A 19,213-nucleotide genomic window follows, 5' to 3' on the forward strand; every position below is an offset into this window, starting at 1 on the left:
AACTGTAGGTGGTACAGAATTCTGACTACTGAATGTAGGATTATTGAATCTATGTTTCAATGAAGCATTTAGCATTAAAACGTAGACATATATCACAGACGTGGGCAGACCAATCGACTGAAGGGTATAGTTTCCCGGTTGATTTACCACAAAAAACTCATTTTTTGACCTCAGAACTTTTTGTTGAAAGTTCAAAAAATGTTGCTGAAAGACAACACTTTTTGCCTGAAATCAGCTAAAACCGGATTTTCGCTGGATTTGCGTAGGTGCCGGGAATTCACATGGCAATGATAGTTTTATTAATTTTTTTGGCACTGAATTTTCCTTCCAAATTGTTTTTCCAACCTTATCGGATTATCGAACTTGATTGCGTGAATAAGACCCAATAAAAACAGATATTCATGTGGATGGTGTTGAACATTGCGCAAAATCAGGTATTGTAAAATTAATACGCAAATTAACAAGCCTCCAACCTCAATGCACTCTAGGCCAGAATTTCATCGGTTCACTCACGAATGGATGAAACAACTCAACGAGGGTCGAAAAATCTCAGAGTTGAATGAGGTAACCCAATCGGAAATTTGACCTTAGTACAAGCTTAGTATGACATTTTTTCGCATTTGAATAGAGTTGCCAAGCTTATCTTGCTAATGTTCCCACAATGTTAGCAGGACATTTATTTTACCTCTGGGACAAGCTTGAGCCCAAAGATTGTGCTAAGGTTAGGTTTGTAAGACTGCTCCAAGCCTATCCTGACAATATTGCCACAATATTGGTGGGACATTATTTTACTTCCGAGACAAACTTGGATATTCAATATTGTGACAACGTTATGTTAACAATATTGCTCCAAGCTTGTTCAGCGGTTTGTGATCATGATGTTGCCATAGACTTGATGTTATAATATTGCCATAATATTGGAAGAATATTTATTTTACCTCTGAGACAAGCTTGGATTTCCAACCTTCCCTCTGAGGTAAGGTAGGCGATAGAACGCCGTATTACCTGCCGTCCTCGCGGAAGAAGTTCCTTAGCGTCGCAATGCCTATAAAGTGAGCATACGGAACATTGAAGTGCCAAGGATCCTTCCTAAAAGTCAGCTAATTTCTTGGCTGCTTGCACTGGCTGAAGTATTTAACTTGAATCCTACTTGTAACGGGCACTGCCCAGGCGAAACGAGAACCAGCCCCATTGACGGGGCGGCCGCGCGCGGACCGTTGCCAAAAAGCTCCATTTGAGCCCTTGGCCTAAAAATATCGGTAAGATGGGTTAGACGCCTATGGATCATGTGCCTATTACGTTAAAAAGCGAAAGGTCGCAGTTTTTGCCCTTTAATTTGCCCTTAAAGGGACCGCAACGGCAGATCCGCGGCGAGCGCGCCCTGGTGGCGGAAACAGCAAACGCGGTCGAATTGTGCTCGCCGCGCACAATATTGTGTTAATCTTATGACAATATTAGAAACAGAAGCTTAAAATGTTTATTTTCTTAATCTTAAGACAATGTTAAAGTGCGAATATTACCACAATGTTGTAAAAATAATGTTAACATAATATCAATTCAGCAGTTTTAGATATCCAATATTGTGTCAATATTATGACAATATTACGAACAGAAGCCTGTTATGTTTGTTGTTCTAACGTTAATTGAATGTTAACATAATAACAATACCGCAGTATCACAGAGATAACATCGTCTCGATATTATTTTAGCAATTTTGTTTTCCTAATATTGTGTCAATATTGTGTCAATATTATAAGCAAAAGCCTATGTTCAGTATTTTTTTTAATAATGCGCCAATGTTAAAACTAACATATTACTGCAATATTGAAAACACAACTCTACGACAGTATTAGTTTACCAATATTGTATAACCAATATTGTGACAACATTGTGACAATCTTGGAATCACCGAGCACCACCTGACCTTGGATTTCTAATGTTGCTAATATTGGTGCAATATTAAAATACTAAGGTTATATATCCAGTATTGATGGTATATTGTACCAAGTTTCTCAGGCCAACCTTACTGTTGAAATATGCTCACAATCTCGCTAAGGTTGCCACAATATTATTCTGATCTGCCCAAGGTCAAATTTCCGATTGGGAAGTCAAGAGGACTGACATGCCCGTCAATATTCCGAGATCGCAGTTAATTTGGCAGGAATGTTTGCGTTGGGAGCTCCAGGGGGAGCAGAAAGAGGGAGGGAGTATAATAAGAGCAGGAGCCGGGCTGCGTCTCGCCTCAAGAGTCGGGCGAGGTGAAAACAGACTTTACATTGAACTATAAACTCCATAAATAATATAATTACATCGCTGGTGATAGCCTAAAAAAATAATATAAAAAACCGAGAGGGAGCGCCAGTTAGGGGAGGTTGGTGTTTATTGATTCGATAAACAGATCGCCGTCCTGCGGGGGATGCGATGCGGATGCACCCCTACCACGCATTCATTGTCAACCGTGTAATCAACGTATTAGTCCATTTTTTCCCTCGGCGCCCTCGCCTCTCCCTCGTCCTCAGTGGTGTTGTGTCCTGTGCGATGTATCGATTGATCTGCTATTTAAACCTATGGAAAAGGATCGATAATCAGGGTGTTCGCAACGGACACTCTAATAATCGATTATTTATCATAGCTTCAAATGGGAAAATATCGGTAATCGATCATTCACATCTCGCCACTGCTCATCCTCCTTTTTACCCGTGCATCGGCGCGTCAATCTCTCGCTTTCCTGGTCTTTTCGTTATTGTTAATATTTTTCCGCCTCCTTTTTTTTTTTTACATTTTAATAAACTATTCTACGTTGCCCGGGAAAAATCGTATGAACATTCGGCAGTCGTCAAATTTTTCTTGATTAAATAGTTATTTTTGGTGAAAACCAGGGATAAAATTTTTCATGAGCAGGAAAGGTGCGAGTAAAAAAGCAGAGCCAGCGATAAGGTCATCAGGTTAGAGAAGTTTGCTACGATTTACTGCAAAACAAGATTATACACAACGCAGAATATGTACCGTCGCAAAGATACCTATTGTTGCACATAGGATATTCTCCAGTCTACCTTGGAAATTGAAGGCGAATAAGCAACGTGTGTAAAGCTCATACACTTCCCTGTGAAATTAGCTTTTTCTGGATTTTCAGTCGACACTGACTTTTTTGGAGTGTGGAACGCAATACTTAAACACATTCTTAACACGGATTGCATTTTGCGATAAGAAATACCATTTCAGGCTGAGCCGTGAAAGCATTAGACACCTATCTGCCCAGGTAAACTGGAAGCACGTCCGTTTTTCCTAAAATGAGCCGGAAATAGTATAGTCTCTTATTATAAAATGTCCCCAATAAAAGTGAGTCAGCCTGACGTCAGGCTATGTTTTATAAACTACCCTGAGCCTGACTGATTCAGGCTGACATCAGTCTGACATAGGTCTGAATCAGTCTGACTCAGGGTAGTTTATGAAACATAGCCTGACTTCAGGCTGATTCACTTTTACTAGGGGTACTGCTTTCATGAATATTTAAATATGAGCAATAAAATGAAGTGTACATCTACTGTACTCATCATGTGTGTTCTATATCGTAATGTCATTTTGAGACTCCATGGTTAAAACTTCTCTATTGCCTGCAAGTCAAAGACGATGACAAAATTCCTTCTGCTCCTCTGAAAAGTGAATCAATCAGACAATTGGACTTCATTTTGCAATTCCAAACTATAATTTTTAGCTCATCCGTAAAAATTCTTATGTTCATAGGGAAACTAATGGTACATACGAACATACGTTGCTTCTAAACTGAACTAGAAATTGTAGTTCCGAATTGAAATAATTTTTGGCTTATCCGTAAAAATTCTTACGTTCACTGGGAAACTAATGGTATATACGTTGCTTCTAAACTGAACCAGAAATTGTAGTTCCGAATTGAAACAATTGTTGGCTCGTCCGGAAAAATTCATATGTTCATAGGGAAACTAATGGTACATACGTTGCTTCTAAACTGAACCAGAAATTGTATTGTAGTTCCGAATCGAATTGAAAAATGTAGTCCAATCTGGATTCGTTTCCCGACGAAGTACTCGTATATAGCCTCCTCAAGTCTCACCAGCCAACACAGCACCAGTGTTCTCGAGAGTCTACGAGATGGCGCCGTAATGAAAACCACGAATGATTGAAAGCTATCGATGATAACCGCGACGGGATTACGTCATGAAGATTTTCCGGGCGTTAAGGTTGCGGACGTCAGTAATCCTTCGACGCTCCCTCGCACTGATGGCAAAATCCTGGGAGGACAATATCTTGATGCTTACGTAAGCACGCTTATGTGTTTAGGTGAAACGCGTAATGCGGTGCTCCTCAATGCGTGGGTCACACGTGGTTTATGGCATCAGCCGTGGCTCATGGTCTATGACCGTGAAATAAGACAAAACGTTTACAAAGTGATCTGCGTCAAGGTTGGCCTGTTCGGTCAGGTATTATTGTTGTGAACGTGTTGGGGAAGAAAAATTTCCCATCAAGCAGACTTTCATCTTTTGGCAAGCTGTATACACGTTGAAAATCGTGATTTTTCTCTTAAGAGCCAAATCTCGACTTTTTTTTGGTGATCACCGTAACTCTCGTAAAAATTAAATAAGAAAATATGACTTTTGATGCTTGATTTTCAACCTTGGCTGGGTGGTCCTTGATGTGCTGATTGTGGTAAAATTTAGAAAACTTTGACAAACTTTATTAATTTGTATATTTTTTTCTTTGGTTTCCGTTTTTTAAAAATCCTTTGGATGTACATGTTTGCATTGCAACTGAAGGAGGAGTTGCTCCAAAACCTCACTTCAAATGCTGTTGGCTTGGCATTGACTTCTTCGATGGCGTAAAAAGTAAAAGGGTAGTGAAGATTATCACCATTTCATAGTTCTAAAAAGTTTGGCGCACGGATCTTTCATACCTCGAAAGACAAATTTGAACTAAAATTAGAAACCGCATTAGGTACAAATCACAGCTCGTAGGAAGACTTGTTGAAGAAATCGATAGAGCAAAAGCCGCTAATATGTTGGCAGTGGACTTAAAGTTGCAAAAGTAGCAAGTTACTCCCATTATAAAGGACTCTACTTTCCTGTTCTGGAGATCTTTTAAAAAAGATTTGACAACTGTGGATAAACCGCGGATTTCACCACAAAGATGAAATGAGTCTCAAGCAACGCGTATTAGTTCTCAGATGTCCACGAAAACTAGAAAAAAGTCGAAACTTCTTTACCACAAATGTTCTCCGTTGCACCCTGAAACTTTCGAACGATGCCATTCAATTAGTATTTGAATTCACAGTATCCCTTGGACCCCCAATGCTTCATCCCAAATGCAATACTTCGCCAATTGACAATTGATTCACACGTTCACAATTGATTTATTTCGATTTTTTCAGGGGTTTTTAAATACCTAACGAGTTTTTTCTGTTTACGAACCCGGTATCTAAGTAAACCAAACCGATCTTTAGAAATTCGGTTTATCACAGTTATCGGTAAAAATATCCATCCATCTTTTTTGCAGAAATTATTTCAAAAATTGGAAATCAGAAAATCCATGAAAGTGTGAAATTCGTCGACCAATCAGAAAACGGCACTTTTTCTTAGTGAGATGCAATGCCTAGTTTCCGACATAGGCACTATACTATTCGAGTGCTACAACTAACAACAACTTCTATGCATTTCTGAGGAGGTAAGAAAAGCGAAAGTGCCTTCAATTTTGAACATGCAACACGCATGTCCGCGGAACACGAATAGTAGCATTGAGGCGCCGGAACCAAATCACAATCAACGTATTCATGATCACCGATTCGAATCGGCCAGTTCGCGGACTGATCAATTTTGCCAACAGGGCGTAACATGCGTAACATGCATATTGTTTGTTTACAATCCTTGCTCTAGCTTGTTGAAATTTGGACAAGCACTCATCGAAGTCGAATTCTCCGGTCTGTGGAGACGTGGCGGCTACAAAGGAGCGTATTTGCCGAGCGATCAATCATGAGACGGGAAGAATAGCGGATGTGATTATTTTGTTTTGCGGAACAAAAGCCAGAGATAGGAGGACGCAAGAGTCGCGTGCCGTACCACGTACCACTTCCGGAGTCGCGGCCTGCGGAGCTCTCAGCTGACGCCACCGCGCCACCGCACGCCTCCGCCTCCGCGCCTCGCTCATTTCGTGCCACACGTCCGCGCATCCCTTCGCTCCCCCTCAACCTCACCCTCGCCCGCCCCCTCCCCACGCATCTGCTCAACAAGTCATCGCACTACATTAACCCCTATAACCGGAGCCACCGCGGAAAATCACTTCCTTATGTTCGCGGACAACCGAATCAGCGGGCTGATTATTGAAATTTATAGACAAAGCTATGGACAAAGAAGACATAAGGAGTATAGAGCGATCTTAACGGTGGAAATGGGTGGTTCCTATAGACTAAGGGGGTAAATGATGGACTAACTATCGGGTCTCTCGTGGGTTGCCGTTAGTTAGTCTATTACCTACCTCCTTTGTCCATTACAACCACCCGCTTCCACAAGCTCTCTAACCCTCTAAATTTTGATCTTTTATCAGGACTTGTTCTACCGTTCTGCGAGGCCGAGTTCCACGATTTTTGCGGCTATCGACAGGTGATAGTTTTTAAGTGAGCTCGCTTTATTCACTTTTTCAAAATATTACCCAGGTTATTTGGATGATGAAGTTCATTCACTACGTGATGAAGTTGGGAATCCTCTCATTTAAACATAATGTAAATTTTTAATTTTTCGTCATAGTTCCTCAAACATCTACCCGGCCAGTTTCCATGACTTTTGCGGGTATCGACAGGTGAAACAAATAGCACATAACAGATGAGCCCGATCTATTTAAATTAATTGGACTGCATTTTGCAATTTGGAACTATAAATTCTGGCTCTCTTGGAAAAACACTTATGTGCATAGGGAAACTAATGGCACATACGTTATTTTTAAACCGGGCTAGAATGTATAGCTCCAAATTGCAAAATGCAGTCAAATTAACAGGAGCCCGCGAAGCCCCCTGGCCCTGGAGAGCGCGTAGCACCCTCACGGGGTTGGTTTGCGTACAGCGGCCAGTGGGCGTAGCCCCGTAGTTTTGTATATTCACTCTTAAAACTCATGTCCACTGTTCAAATGACTTCCTAGTCCGCTTACAACGCGAATCGATGAAATTCCGAGCCGGACACGTGCTTTCCGTCTTTTCCATTGCCTGAGAAATCAGATCACCAAAGAGAGAAGCCGCGGAAGCCAGAATGTTTACTATAATTATTTTTTCAAAGGGACTGCTCATCAAAGTGAGATTACTGACAAGAGGGCGGCGTTTTTCCTCCGCAGCCAAATGGCCTCCGATGACACGCGCTAGCATCCCTACTAATGCTTCATGCCTTTTCTCTCAGTTGCCCACCACAAAAGACCCACCCCGAAAATTACACACAGGTCGCAAGTAGTTATGGTACTTATTATTTCTCGAATTTATCCATCATGAGATTCGTATTGGGATTAGTATATTGAGGCTATGTTAGGACCTGTCTCTCTCAAAAGTCTGATCATTACAGAAATTGGTCGATGTCGAGAAAAAAAACCCTATCGCCCGCAGTGAGTTCAGTTTCTAATGTCTAACAGATCATTTGGCAATTTTCGTAATATTCTAGATTGCAAAAGGTCGCAAAATTCACGTATATTCACCAGAAACTGGCGATATCCTAGGTCAGTGATATGAAGAAATCCAAGTTCTACAGTCTTGGAGCTCCCCTGATCTCCTTTGGGAAGTTTAGAGGGAGGGGGGCTGCATCTGAGCGAAATTTAGTAGCATTTGTTTGATACATTGGAAAAAGGTCGCTGCAGGACCGCTAGAATTTGCTACACAGCTCTGGAAAGTTTGGGAATGCTACAAAGCAAGGTGTTTTCATCTCACGTAAATCACATGTTCTTGACTAGATTAAATTGAAAGGACTTTAACAGGGCCGGATTTACCTACTTGCCGCCCATGGGCCGCTTGTATTTTGCCGCCCCCTTCTCAATCGTTTTGAAATATCAATAACGGAGGATGGGTGCATAAGACGCGCACACTCGAGTTGGACACATTTTTTGGGAAAGCCCTGTTATCACTACTAGCAAAAGTTCACGGAAGTTAAGTTCCGTAAATCTATCTCTGTGTGGACAAGGCCTTCCATTCAGAACGAACAAATTATGAAAGAACAAACATAAATATATAGTTTAATGATTTTAACTTCCGCCGCCGCGCCGCGCAGACTGCACTGTGTTTGGCGTTATGCGTGAAGTATTCCGACAGTCTTGTAGGCGCTATGCGTTTCACGCCGACCGCTGCTGAACGCACTGTGTTTGATGCAATGCGTGAGGTATTCGTGCAGTCTTGTAGGCGCTAATATGTATTACATGCCGACCTCCGCGCCGAGGACTTCTCCTTTTCATCTCAAGTATCCTCGTCATCATTTCTCTCTAAGTCGCGCCGTTCCAGGCCAAATTGCGTGTTTGGTTTCTCTCTAACTCGACTAATTAAAGGTGCTGTCTCTTGTATCACTGAAAGACGACAAAATTAGAAATTACTATACTCTGAGGAAATGAGAGATTTTGTGGCCTTTTCTCGTTTGTAATTTTTTTTCATAATCCGATTTTTTTAAAAAAAAGTGTAAAATTTGCCGCCCCATTGATTTGCCGCCATGGGCCGCGGCCCATGTGGCCACCTCCTTAATCCGGCCCTGGACTCTAACAAAACAAACTCATGAAACCATTTATACAAAGGACCGCACTAATTTTCCACCGTAAAGATTACAAACCTCAATCTAGAAAATTATAACTATGAATCTTTCAGCATATCAATGCCTCACTTGAAACCGCCATAAATTGAACTGCGTCGAACCGTGGATGAAAATCTGGGACTTACCGCGGAGGCACAAAGAGCGAAGAAAACAAAGAAACGGGTAAAAAGAGGAGGAGGCTAATTTTCCTTATAAAAAAAGAGGAGAAAAAAAAGAACCTCTCGAGCAAAACAACAATACCCGCGTAAAGGGAGAAGGAGCCGTAAACAGAATGGGTTATAAGCAGAGTATGTGTAAGATTCCCCAGCGAGTTAAATATTTAATAAGTCGGTATAACTGGGGAGTCGGGAATGTGTTAGCTTTATCAATTGTATGTATTGGTAAACCAAACCAAACAACCGGAGCATATACCACGGTTACTTGTGCCTGTAGCTCTTGAGCTTTCGCAAGGAGGGGTGCATAGAGGGGAGGGTAGGGAGAGACGAGACGTGCTTAAATGTTCGGTATTGCCGCTTTTCCAACGTATGAGATTTCACACTCACCCTCGTTGAGTACTTCTGAAGTCTTGGTAGATGTTTCGTCTGACGTCACTAAGTGGCACACTGATTTGTGATAATTAAGTCAGATCGGAGCCCTGAGGATTTTTCAAGCCTATTTCGAAAACGAGGTATAAGGATTGGACTGCATTTTTCAATTTGGAGCTACAATTTATGGCTCAGTTAAGAAACGACGTAAGTACTATAAGTTTCCCTGGCCCTGTATGTGTTTTTACAGATGAGCCAGAGAATGTAGTTCCGAATCGCAAAATGAAGTCGAATTAGTTCCAACTCCAACGTACTTGATAGCTTTGTGTTGACGATCAAAATTATTCAAAATACACCAAAATGGGTCGTCGATGCGACTGTTGAGTGTTGCCGTTTAAAATTAAGAAGTCCTTCTAGGATTTAATCAACATAAATTGCGAGCAGCGTATCAAAATATCTTTTTTCGATATTTTGTTCGCGATTTATGTCGATCAAAAAGTAGCGGCGCCTCTCGAAATTGATCAGCAACACTCGACAGTCGCATCGATGACCCTCTATAATTGGCTGAGTCTAATCCTGGAAATCACGCTAATGATTCAAAACTATGCATAAATCTGTATTTACACCATTTGCTTTGTTGTGACCCATATGAAAGTCAATAATTTTTTTAAAAATTAATGATGCGGATGGGTGCAGAGTAATTTTGTACGATCAATACATTCTGACATTGCGGGTCCTGATAGCTAATATGAAGGGAAATTGGGAAAAAATTGTGAATCGTCATATATTTGTGACTCAAAGACAAATTTTTGTGTGAAGTTGAAAAATTAAATTGGGGACCATAACTTAAATTTTTAAACATTGCTTGTTTCCACTTCCATGCCAAAAACCCTCCTCGGAGCAGGATAACTATTTTTTGATCAATTCAGAAAATAATCGAAAGAATAAGAATGTAAGAAAGATGTGTTTTGGGCTTGCCTTTGAATCAGATCGTTTTCTTATATTTTTAGGGGTATTTTTCATCAAAATTTTCATTAATACATTTGATTCACAAAATTACGTAATCTCTGAACTTTCCATGACACAATTTTTGAAAAGGTAAGGTATGTCCACGCGGTAAAATAATTCTTACATTAGCGTCTGACATGAACGAAGTAAGCAAAAATTACAAAGTGGTTGGAAGCAAGATTAAAATTCCGAAGAAGAAACAAGCGGCGTCTAGGCTGGTTACCCTGCAACCATCAGTCAATAAAACGAAAATATTAACAATCAGAAAATGAAAACCGGAAGCTACATTTTCAGTTTTGCGTTGAATTAGAGGAAGAGACATTAAAAACTGGAAACCAGTTATAGAGTTAAATATTAATTATTTTTTGAGGAAGGTACAATAGAAGATGCTCAAAATTGCGAACATACTCTTTCGCTAACGCTGAAGGTCCACTTTATAGTATCTATAAATATGTATAAAATGAACAATAAAATCATATGATATCTCCTATCACAGATCTACTCCCCTACAATCAACAGAAATACAAACCCACTTACATGCGATGAACCCAATATTACTACCAAAATTATGAAACTCTTCACCTCTCTTAATTTAAAAATCTAAATTTTCGTATATACTCCCATTTTCAAAATTCTCTGTAAAGACGTTAATAGCCTGTGACGCTGAATGTCTCAAAATATACTAACTAACTAACGCTGAATTTCTTAATATATACTTACTAACTAACTAACTTTCTGCTGTCTCGCAGAGAGAGAGAGGGGGGGAGGGGAGGAATGCATAGAGTTTACGATGACCGCACGGCAACACTGGATAAGTTGGGGATGCAGAGAGCGCGAGTAGCCGGTGTGTGCTCGTGTGAGTGGGCTCTGGGATACGGTCTTCAATGACATACGAGCCGGGGGAAATATGAAATTGCACCGAGCAAATATTGAACCAGAATATCTGCCCTGCTCCGTGGAAATCGTAAAAAAGTTTCAGCAAATATTCACCACCGTAAATGATCACTGAAGGGTTCCGATGCAAACACATAACGCGCTCGGTTGTATAATTTACCCTAACTTAATCGGACGTCCCGCAGTATCCAGAGAAGCGAATTTTCATTCGTTTCTGCGCTCTGCCATGTTTCATAATCTACGAGACTGCAGATAAAAATGGGCTATGGACGAGGTATAAATTAATGCTTTGAAGAGGTTTAATTCTCCCCCCCCCCCCCCCCCCAGTTTTCTGGATCAAGCGAAGTTTTGGACAATGAGTGCCTTCATTTTACTACGTATGCAACATGTTCTGCAAGAGTTTAAATACCTACCTAGATGGATCTACGCGCTAGAATCGCGAGTATCCTTACCTCTCTCTTAAAATTTCAAATAAATGAAAAATATGTTGTCTGTTTCGTAGGGCTTTTTTTTCTTTTTTTCCTTTTTCTTCTTTTTGCTTTTTTTTCTCTTTTTTCTCTTTTTTTCTCTTTTTTCTCTTTTCTTCCTATCATTCTTAAGGGAAAACATTTGCTCGTAAAAACCGCCCGGAAGGAGTTCGGAAGGTCTTGAAATAAATTCTTCAATGCAATTTGCATATCGGTGAGTTTCTAGTTTGGAGCCCAGTTGAACTTTCCGCCGTAAGCATGGTTTTTGACGTATGCCTCACAAACGCACGATCAGCAGCAAAAACTGCAAGACCAGCGCATAAGTGATTCTGATTATATTTCTTGAGTGTATTCCACAACTACATAAGTCGTGATCGTCTAGTGGTTAGGACCCTACGTTGTGGCCGTAGTAACCCAGGTTCGAATCCTGGTCACGACACTAAAATTTTGAAATTAAGTGTGGTATTTGACTGTGTGTGCTAGTGCTGGCCGTAGCTCCTGCGTTGAGTTAGCTGGTCTTAATGTAGGGGTATATTCTCTCATGTGCTCTACCTCTGTTTTATCCTAATCTAATCTGTTAGCCTTTTGAAGTCTTTCTATGTCAAAAAATTCCTGCACATAAATCTTATTTTTCTCCTTTTTTATCATTATTTGTTTATTTTTTTTTATTTTTTGAAAAATGTTTATTACTCAAGAATTATTTTGAAATTTCAAAGTTCTTAAATTAAATACAGTTTCAAGTTCGATCTTATCGAGTATTGTTAAATTTTTTCCCTTCTCACTCTGAATTTTTCTTAAATATATGTTAAACATAATTTTGGTTTGATGTTATTTTTATGATAACATATAAAAGTGGAGGAGACAGTCCTTTTTTGAAGGCTCAGATCTTAACACGTTTTCATTCCAACATAATGTCACGATGATAATTTAGATTTTGTATACTTTTCAGCAGTGGTAAAGTATTGATATTTCTTAATCGAAATTCTATGATTTATAGAATTTCGACAAAGAAACGATATCATTTCTCGTCTGAAAAAACGAATATTAATAGTCCAATCAATTTCTGAAACATTACAGTGTACTTTTACACGGCCTCCTGCAAATTAATCTTATATTCTCCTTTTTCAATTATTTTTATTTTTTTGAGCATGTTTCATTATTTAATAATTTTTTGTATTATATTTTATTTTTTGTTATTTTATTCAACTCCACTTCTCAACTTCATTTTTTACATTATTCTCATCTTCCTCTATTCCATTCCGCATTATTTTTAATTTTTTTTAAATTTTTCCAATAAAAGAGATAAGATAATATGCCTGTGCATATAGATCTCCTAATCCAACCCAGGTACACGACCAGCTCCTACGACCAAATCCCATCATTTTAAAAATTTAGTGTCGTGACCAGGATTCGAACCTGGGTTACTACGGCCACAACGTAGGGTCCTAACCACTAGACGATCACGACTTACATCTGCGGCCGCTACACTTAATAAATATAAACAGAATCAGTTCTTTCCTGGTCTTGGGTTTTGCCGCTGATCGCGCGTCCGCGGGCACGAGCGAGCGAGCGAGCGAGAGAAAGAGAAATACTTATAGTGAGAGAGAGAGAAAGTAGTCCGGGTGCAGCAGCAGCGACTACCGCGCAGGCTTGCTTGCTGACGAAAGTAGCGCCAGCGCCACGTCATGCTGCGCCAACGCTCGCTCGCGCGGCGTCGCGACGCGTGAGGCGTGACGAATGATCCAGGTTCAATCGATGGACCCGCGGACGCGAACAGGTTCGAGATGATTAGCGCCTTCCAAACGATCAAACTTACGGCATCGATGGCGATGTTGACCGTTGATCAGCGGCGATCATGCAAGTGGACTACATTTTGCACTTGAGAACTACAATCTCTGGCTTGGTATTACAAAAATGTATACGTCATTATTTTCCTTATGCACATAAGCGCTTTTACGGATGAGTCAGAAATTGCAATTCCTAATTGCAAAATTTTGCCCGAATAACTAAAATATTGTGTTTCGTTCATTTAATGTTTTATGAAGTAATCGATAGCTGAACTGCTAGAAGCAGACTTTGAAATGTATCAAAGTAGGCTGCCTTACCCGAAGTTGATGGTTTTTAAGACATTTAAACGGCGAGGAAAAATAATGCTGCCAGCTCTCGACAATTACCTTTGCCATTCACGCTCAGAGGTTGTCAGTAAGACAATTTACGATCAACTATGATTGCATCTCTCAATTCGAAAATGACCCATCTCGGAAAAACGAAATTTTACAGGAGACGAAAAAAAGTAAAAATTGTATTGCAGCCAGAAAAGGAGTGTTCATACGCCAAAAATGAACATCTTAAAAAACCCGATTTGGGTCGTTTTTGAACTGAGATCTTCAATTTTAGCGTCAACCTTGTTTGGAGATGTTTTTTTTTTCTTTTTTTTTTATTCCCTGTACTTTTCTATTCCCTTCTCTTATTGGCCGAGAGGGGCGCCAAATTCGCTTCTTAATTTGCATGTGATTTTGTACATCCAGCAGAGCGGCACCGTGCGTAGAGCTCATTTAAGTCAGACATTTAAAAGTCGCTCCATTGTAAAAATAGGAAAGAACTGATAGTCGATTAAACATGCGAGCACGAATAACAGACTCACGGGCTATCTCGTGAAGAAAATATAATTTGTAGAATTTTTAAGTTTTCAGGATCGGAAATTAATCTGTAGATGAATCCACTATCGTGAAAATTTTCAAATTTTGACCCAGATATTTTAATTAGTCCATTTAAGGCGCCGGGTTGAACCGCGCGGCGCTAGGACTGCGGCGCAGCAAACTCTTCCAATTTTCGCCGGTGCTGTGTGAAGAAAATGTAACTTTTAATCCATTAAATTGTTTTCAGCAGAACGTCAGTTGTGAGTTTGCGATCGGTAGGGTGGCTAAAAGCATTAAAATCTACGGTTAATGTGGTAGACAGTGGGATATACACTTACTGTGCGAACGAAGGCTCCTCAGTTCCTCAGCTGAGTCTTTTCATGAAACATTCTCTCAAATTCTCGGTTCGTTTTCGGAATACTTGTCGCAAGAAGGATTACCGTAAATATTTTGTTAAATGACTTCGTGAAATTTGTAATTAAAGTAATTCGTTCTAACTTTAAGCACTGTGTATCTATTCGTAAAGTTTACTTTTACCGTTTATTGCATAGATTTTTTAATGCTCTTGGGTTCCTCCCGCCGCGCCGATAGTTTGATGATGTCAGTAACTCGCGTCCATTTTAATCATAAATTGTCGATCACTCTCAATTTGATTAATCTTTGGATGATAAGTAAAAATCATGATAAATATGAAGCTTTTTTCCTTGAATTTGAGACAAAACTTGTGCGCATGTTTTCATAAATTGTTCTTATTCTTACTATAAGGAAAATATTTGCGTCTGCAATTGATTCCATCGATTTCCTAAACCAAATCCGACAGTGATAACGTCACAAACTCGAACATATTGATACATTGAACTGTACTGGAATTTGAAATGTTTTACTTCCTCGCAGTGTGTGTTCAGGTAAGCCTCAAAGTGTCAGAGAGCAAACTCAGTGAGGCACAATTTGTAGCCGCAACTTTTACAAAGATTGTATGTTTAAGTTTCATTCAAATCAGGTTCCAACCTGAGAAGTACACCGTTTTAAAACCGATTCTTCTATCCAAAGTCAAGAAATGTAATTAGGATTCAGAGTTCAAACATCAAAATTACATCGTGATATAGCTCTCTCAAAATTTTGTTACAAAAATAATTTTCTTTAGTTCTTTTTTCCCATTTTCATTCTGAGTCCCCTGGCGAAAATTGGCGATAGGAGCTGTGTTTCAAAATACCATAGGAGTTCTTACAGCCGACTAAAGAAGGCGATAGAAAATTATATAGCTGGCTGTAGAAAGTGGAAAAAATCATACGGCCGGGCTACACAAAGCGATAAAAAATTATACAGCCGGGCTATAGTTCCTATCGCCGGGCTTTACATTTTATCGCCTGGCTGTTGCTTTTTTGCCATCGGCTGTAAAAGGCTATAAGAAATTGTGGAGAAATTCATGTGCTATGTAAATCCTTAAGTTTGTACGGAATCACCTTAATATTTACAAAACGCACATTATATTTTCCTTTCCTACCTACATATTTTTTTTCATCAATTAAAATGAGAATAATCCATACATATACAGAGTGTGCAAACATTTCAAAGTCATGAGTTGAAAAACACTGACTCAACGAGATTAAATATTAGAGCCTAACACAAAGCTGAGCGGCGGCGCACTGGCGCCTACAAACCTAACAGGGATACTTCACGCATTGCGCAATGCGTGAAGTATCCCTGTTAGGTTTGTAGGCGTCAATGCCCGTTTCGCGCTGGCTGCCCGCCCGCCGCGCCGCGCCGCAGCTTACCACGGCGCTTGAAGCAACTATTTCACATCAGAGGTATTGCACAGTATCATACGAAACTGAAGGCGCTCCAACATATTAGGAATGGTAGGCATCCTTTAAAAGAACGGAGCTTTCCTCGGAAAATAAATCAAGGTACCACGTCCCACAAAGAGAGCGGTAGGCCAAAAACTCACTAAGTCCTTAGTCCTAGCTGGCGATAAAGATACACTTTATCGCCAAGCTGTTGCTTAATCGCCATCGGCTATAAAAGGCTATAAGGAATTGTGTTGCCGGCTATAGAAGCTATTGGAAATCTTACAGCCGGCTGTAGGTCTATGGTATTTTGGAACACAGATTCTACCGCCAATTTTTACCAGGGTCCGCATTGATCGCACGGTTAAAAGGTGAACTTCACCTTTCCCAAGACTCAAATTACCCCCGAAAATGTGCACGCAAAATATCTGTTGATTTTTTTTTTTATCCAAGAAGACTAGAGGCTAAGAGAGAGAAATTGAGCTCTTATATTTTGTTTTCCTACGAGTTAGTCCTTCGTATTTTGGATAGAGCTCAGAGAGTATCTTTGTGCTTTCTGAATTTTCTTTTGGGAGAGCAAGTTCACAGGGAAAACTTTTTGGAAATTTCTTCAAGTATACTCACTTGTATTAGTGTGTCAAAAATATTCGCGCGCAAGAAGAACAGCACACTGAGCCACTGTACCCTGAGCAATTACCACGCCCTCTCGCACACAGTTCAATCTCAGCCTTCGCTTGATGCTATAGGCAATACGAGCTCCCTTACGTCGAAATAGTGGTATCTGCTATATCTACTATAGAGTGATCTACGCGTCGCGTCGCATTGACTTTTTCGCTTACTAGTATTTTGATTTATAGCAATGAAGAAAGGATTAAGTTTTCTCCGCATGTAACTCTCTCTCATATTTTATTTCTCAAAAGGGGAAAAACTTGTGTGAAATTATTTTGGCTTGGTGTAAATATCTTCAGTCAAATTCTATCAATATTCTCAACACTGTTAATCTTCTTCATCAAATGAAAAATAAAAACAAAAACGAAAAAAAGAACACATATAGTTATAAACTTCTTCATCATATAGTACAGTGACTGTATAGTCAAGTACAGTCACTGTATCGTGTGTAAAAACCCAAGGTCGGGATAACCGGCTCACCCAATATTCTACCGACATTTTTTAGCTAAGATTATAAGGGTAAATATATTGTAAGTTATTGTAGTCCCCTATGAAAAAAAGAGGAAAAAGAAAAAACTTGCCTAACTTTGTCAGATTTTCCCGTAAAAATGCATACCTTAGTGTTCGTCAGTTCTTCTGTATAATAATAAACTATGAACGTAGATTTTGAAAAGTTGTAATTAATTTCGTGTTTTCAGACTTTGGCCGTCGATGTTTTCTATATTCCTCTATTTGAGGCTGTCACTCTGATAACAACGTATAATATAGAAAAGGCTTAAAAATTGAGTTATAACATACCTTCTAATTCTTTGTTGCGAGCCAGCAAAGCCAGAAGAACATCGGGACTATGTGGTTGGGCAGTAGTAAATTGGTGTAAATGGGACAGTATATTCGGGGCACCAGTTGATGTGGGGGGTATTCCACCATGATGAACGATTGTTGACATCATCAGCTCCACGCTCATGAATCAGGAACTTTTATCGCCGATTAGTTTTTGATAAAAATGGGCAGAGTAAAATTCAGTTTTCCGTGACACATCAGTTATGACAATAACAGCTTTTAAATCTTTGGTTTGTGTAAGAATATAATTTTCATACATCCACAAATTTTTCCCCCTAAATATTTCACAGTTCTTTGGTTCCTGTTTCTGTATTGCCTATCGTTCCTCACCGATGAAAAACAAGACAGTAGCCGAGCAAATATTATCTTTTTTATTTTTAAATTTGATACTAAGCACCAATCAGAATTTATCATAAACAAGAATATTGCCTATTTTTTCATCAGCAAGCTGCTATTTTTATCGAGACATCTAAGGTAGTAGCATCGTTGTCAGGAAATCTATTTGATGCTTTTCTTATTTTAAACCTGTATTTAATTTTAAAATAATTGTACATCTCATCGGCTATCTAGTAGTTCTCAAACAAATTGGACGACTAAAGAATTGGAATTGGGAGCTCTTAATCGAAAATATAGCATAGCCTGTTCTATGGATGAGTATTTACTTTTTTTACCGAAAAATTGTTTACCTCGCACATCTAGCGCTGAAGTACCGGACGCATAACAGAATAATCACTTTTTACGAGACTCTACCGCATGGTTTTTCTTCTTCTTTCGCCTTGAAAAAGCACCTTTTTTAGTGTCCCATACGCGCACTATTTTTTCACAGCCCCACGGGATCAGATCACACTTGAAACACCGCACTTGGAAACTTGCACGACCACAGGATCTAAGGTCAGCAACCGCTTTTCCTAAAATACCACTCCGGCGCTTAAAGAGAAAAAAATTTAACCGCACAAAGTTGAGGGAGAAAAATCCGATATCGAAGAACTTCAAACAAAATATCGAAATAATTATTAAATCGGTAAAAACGAACGCGCGCACGGACAAGTTTTTCCCGGAAAACCCTGAAAAAACGCGAGACCAATATACTGCTTCATAAGTGTTCGATATTTACTGGTGTGTTCGGGGCAAGACTCGTGTTTTTAATTTAATATTGGTTATGAATCGTCTCAAAAACCGGGTAACAGGGTTTGCGATGCACGCACAGTCCAGCTTTAATTTGTCTAAGTGGTGAGAGAGACGGAGCTATAGGAAGATATTCATCCCTTTGGCCGCCTTACGACGCCCTGTCGCCCTGCGCCGCCATCGCTGCGTCACGTGATCCCTTTCCGACGCATGAGCGTCCTCGCCGCCCTTCACCACCCCCGACCGCCCCTTTGGCGCTCCCGCCATTAATGGAGCCACCGACGCACTCCCCGATTCTTCCCGTTTTCATTTTCCTTTTTCTTCTGCCCTCTTCATCAAACAGGTCCTTTCCATGGTAAAATGCCCAGTATTTTATAATGTGCACCGCTCGCTCTTCAGTTTCCCTGACTCCGCGTCTTTTCGCGCATTAATCAATTCTCCGTAGGGCGATTTTCAACCGATGCCAAG

At 39.9% G+C, this 19,213-nt stretch overlaps 1 protein-coding gene and 2 non-coding genes across 4 annotated transcripts in view; 1 reads left to right on the plus strand and 2 right to left on the minus strand.

Moving 5' to 3' along the window:
• The window catches only part of Lim3 (Lim3 homeobox protein), a 66,910-nt gene extending 48,007 nt beyond the window's left edge, over positions 1-18,903 (minus strand). Inside the window, exon 1 of one of the 2 annotated variants that reach the window (XM_019050887.2) lies at positions 17,579-18,903. In XM_019050887.2, the coding sequence (XP_018906432.1) occupies positions 17,579-17,744 (166 nt within the window). In that variant the 5' untranslated portion in view covers positions 17,745-18,903. The remainder of the gene's footprint in view (positions 1-17,578) is intronic. The other variant, XM_019050885.2, reaches the window with a different exon arrangement.
• Positions 12,053-12,124, plus strand: TRNAH-GUG (transfer RNA histidin (anticodon GUG)). The gene has a single exon. It is a non-coding gene; the product is annotated as a tRNA-His (tRNA).
• On the minus strand, positions 13,081-13,152 carry TRNAH-GUG (transfer RNA histidin (anticodon GUG)). The gene has a single exon. It is a non-coding gene; the product is annotated as a tRNA-His (tRNA).
• Positions 18,904-19,213: the final 310 nt, after the last annotated feature.

Source organism: Bemisia tabaci, chromosome 5 (genome assembly GCF_918797505.1).
Source record: "Bemisia tabaci chromosome 5, PGI_BMITA_v3".
Taxonomy (NCBI): Eukaryota; Metazoa; Arthropoda; class Insecta; order Hemiptera; family Aleyrodidae; genus Bemisia; species Bemisia tabaci.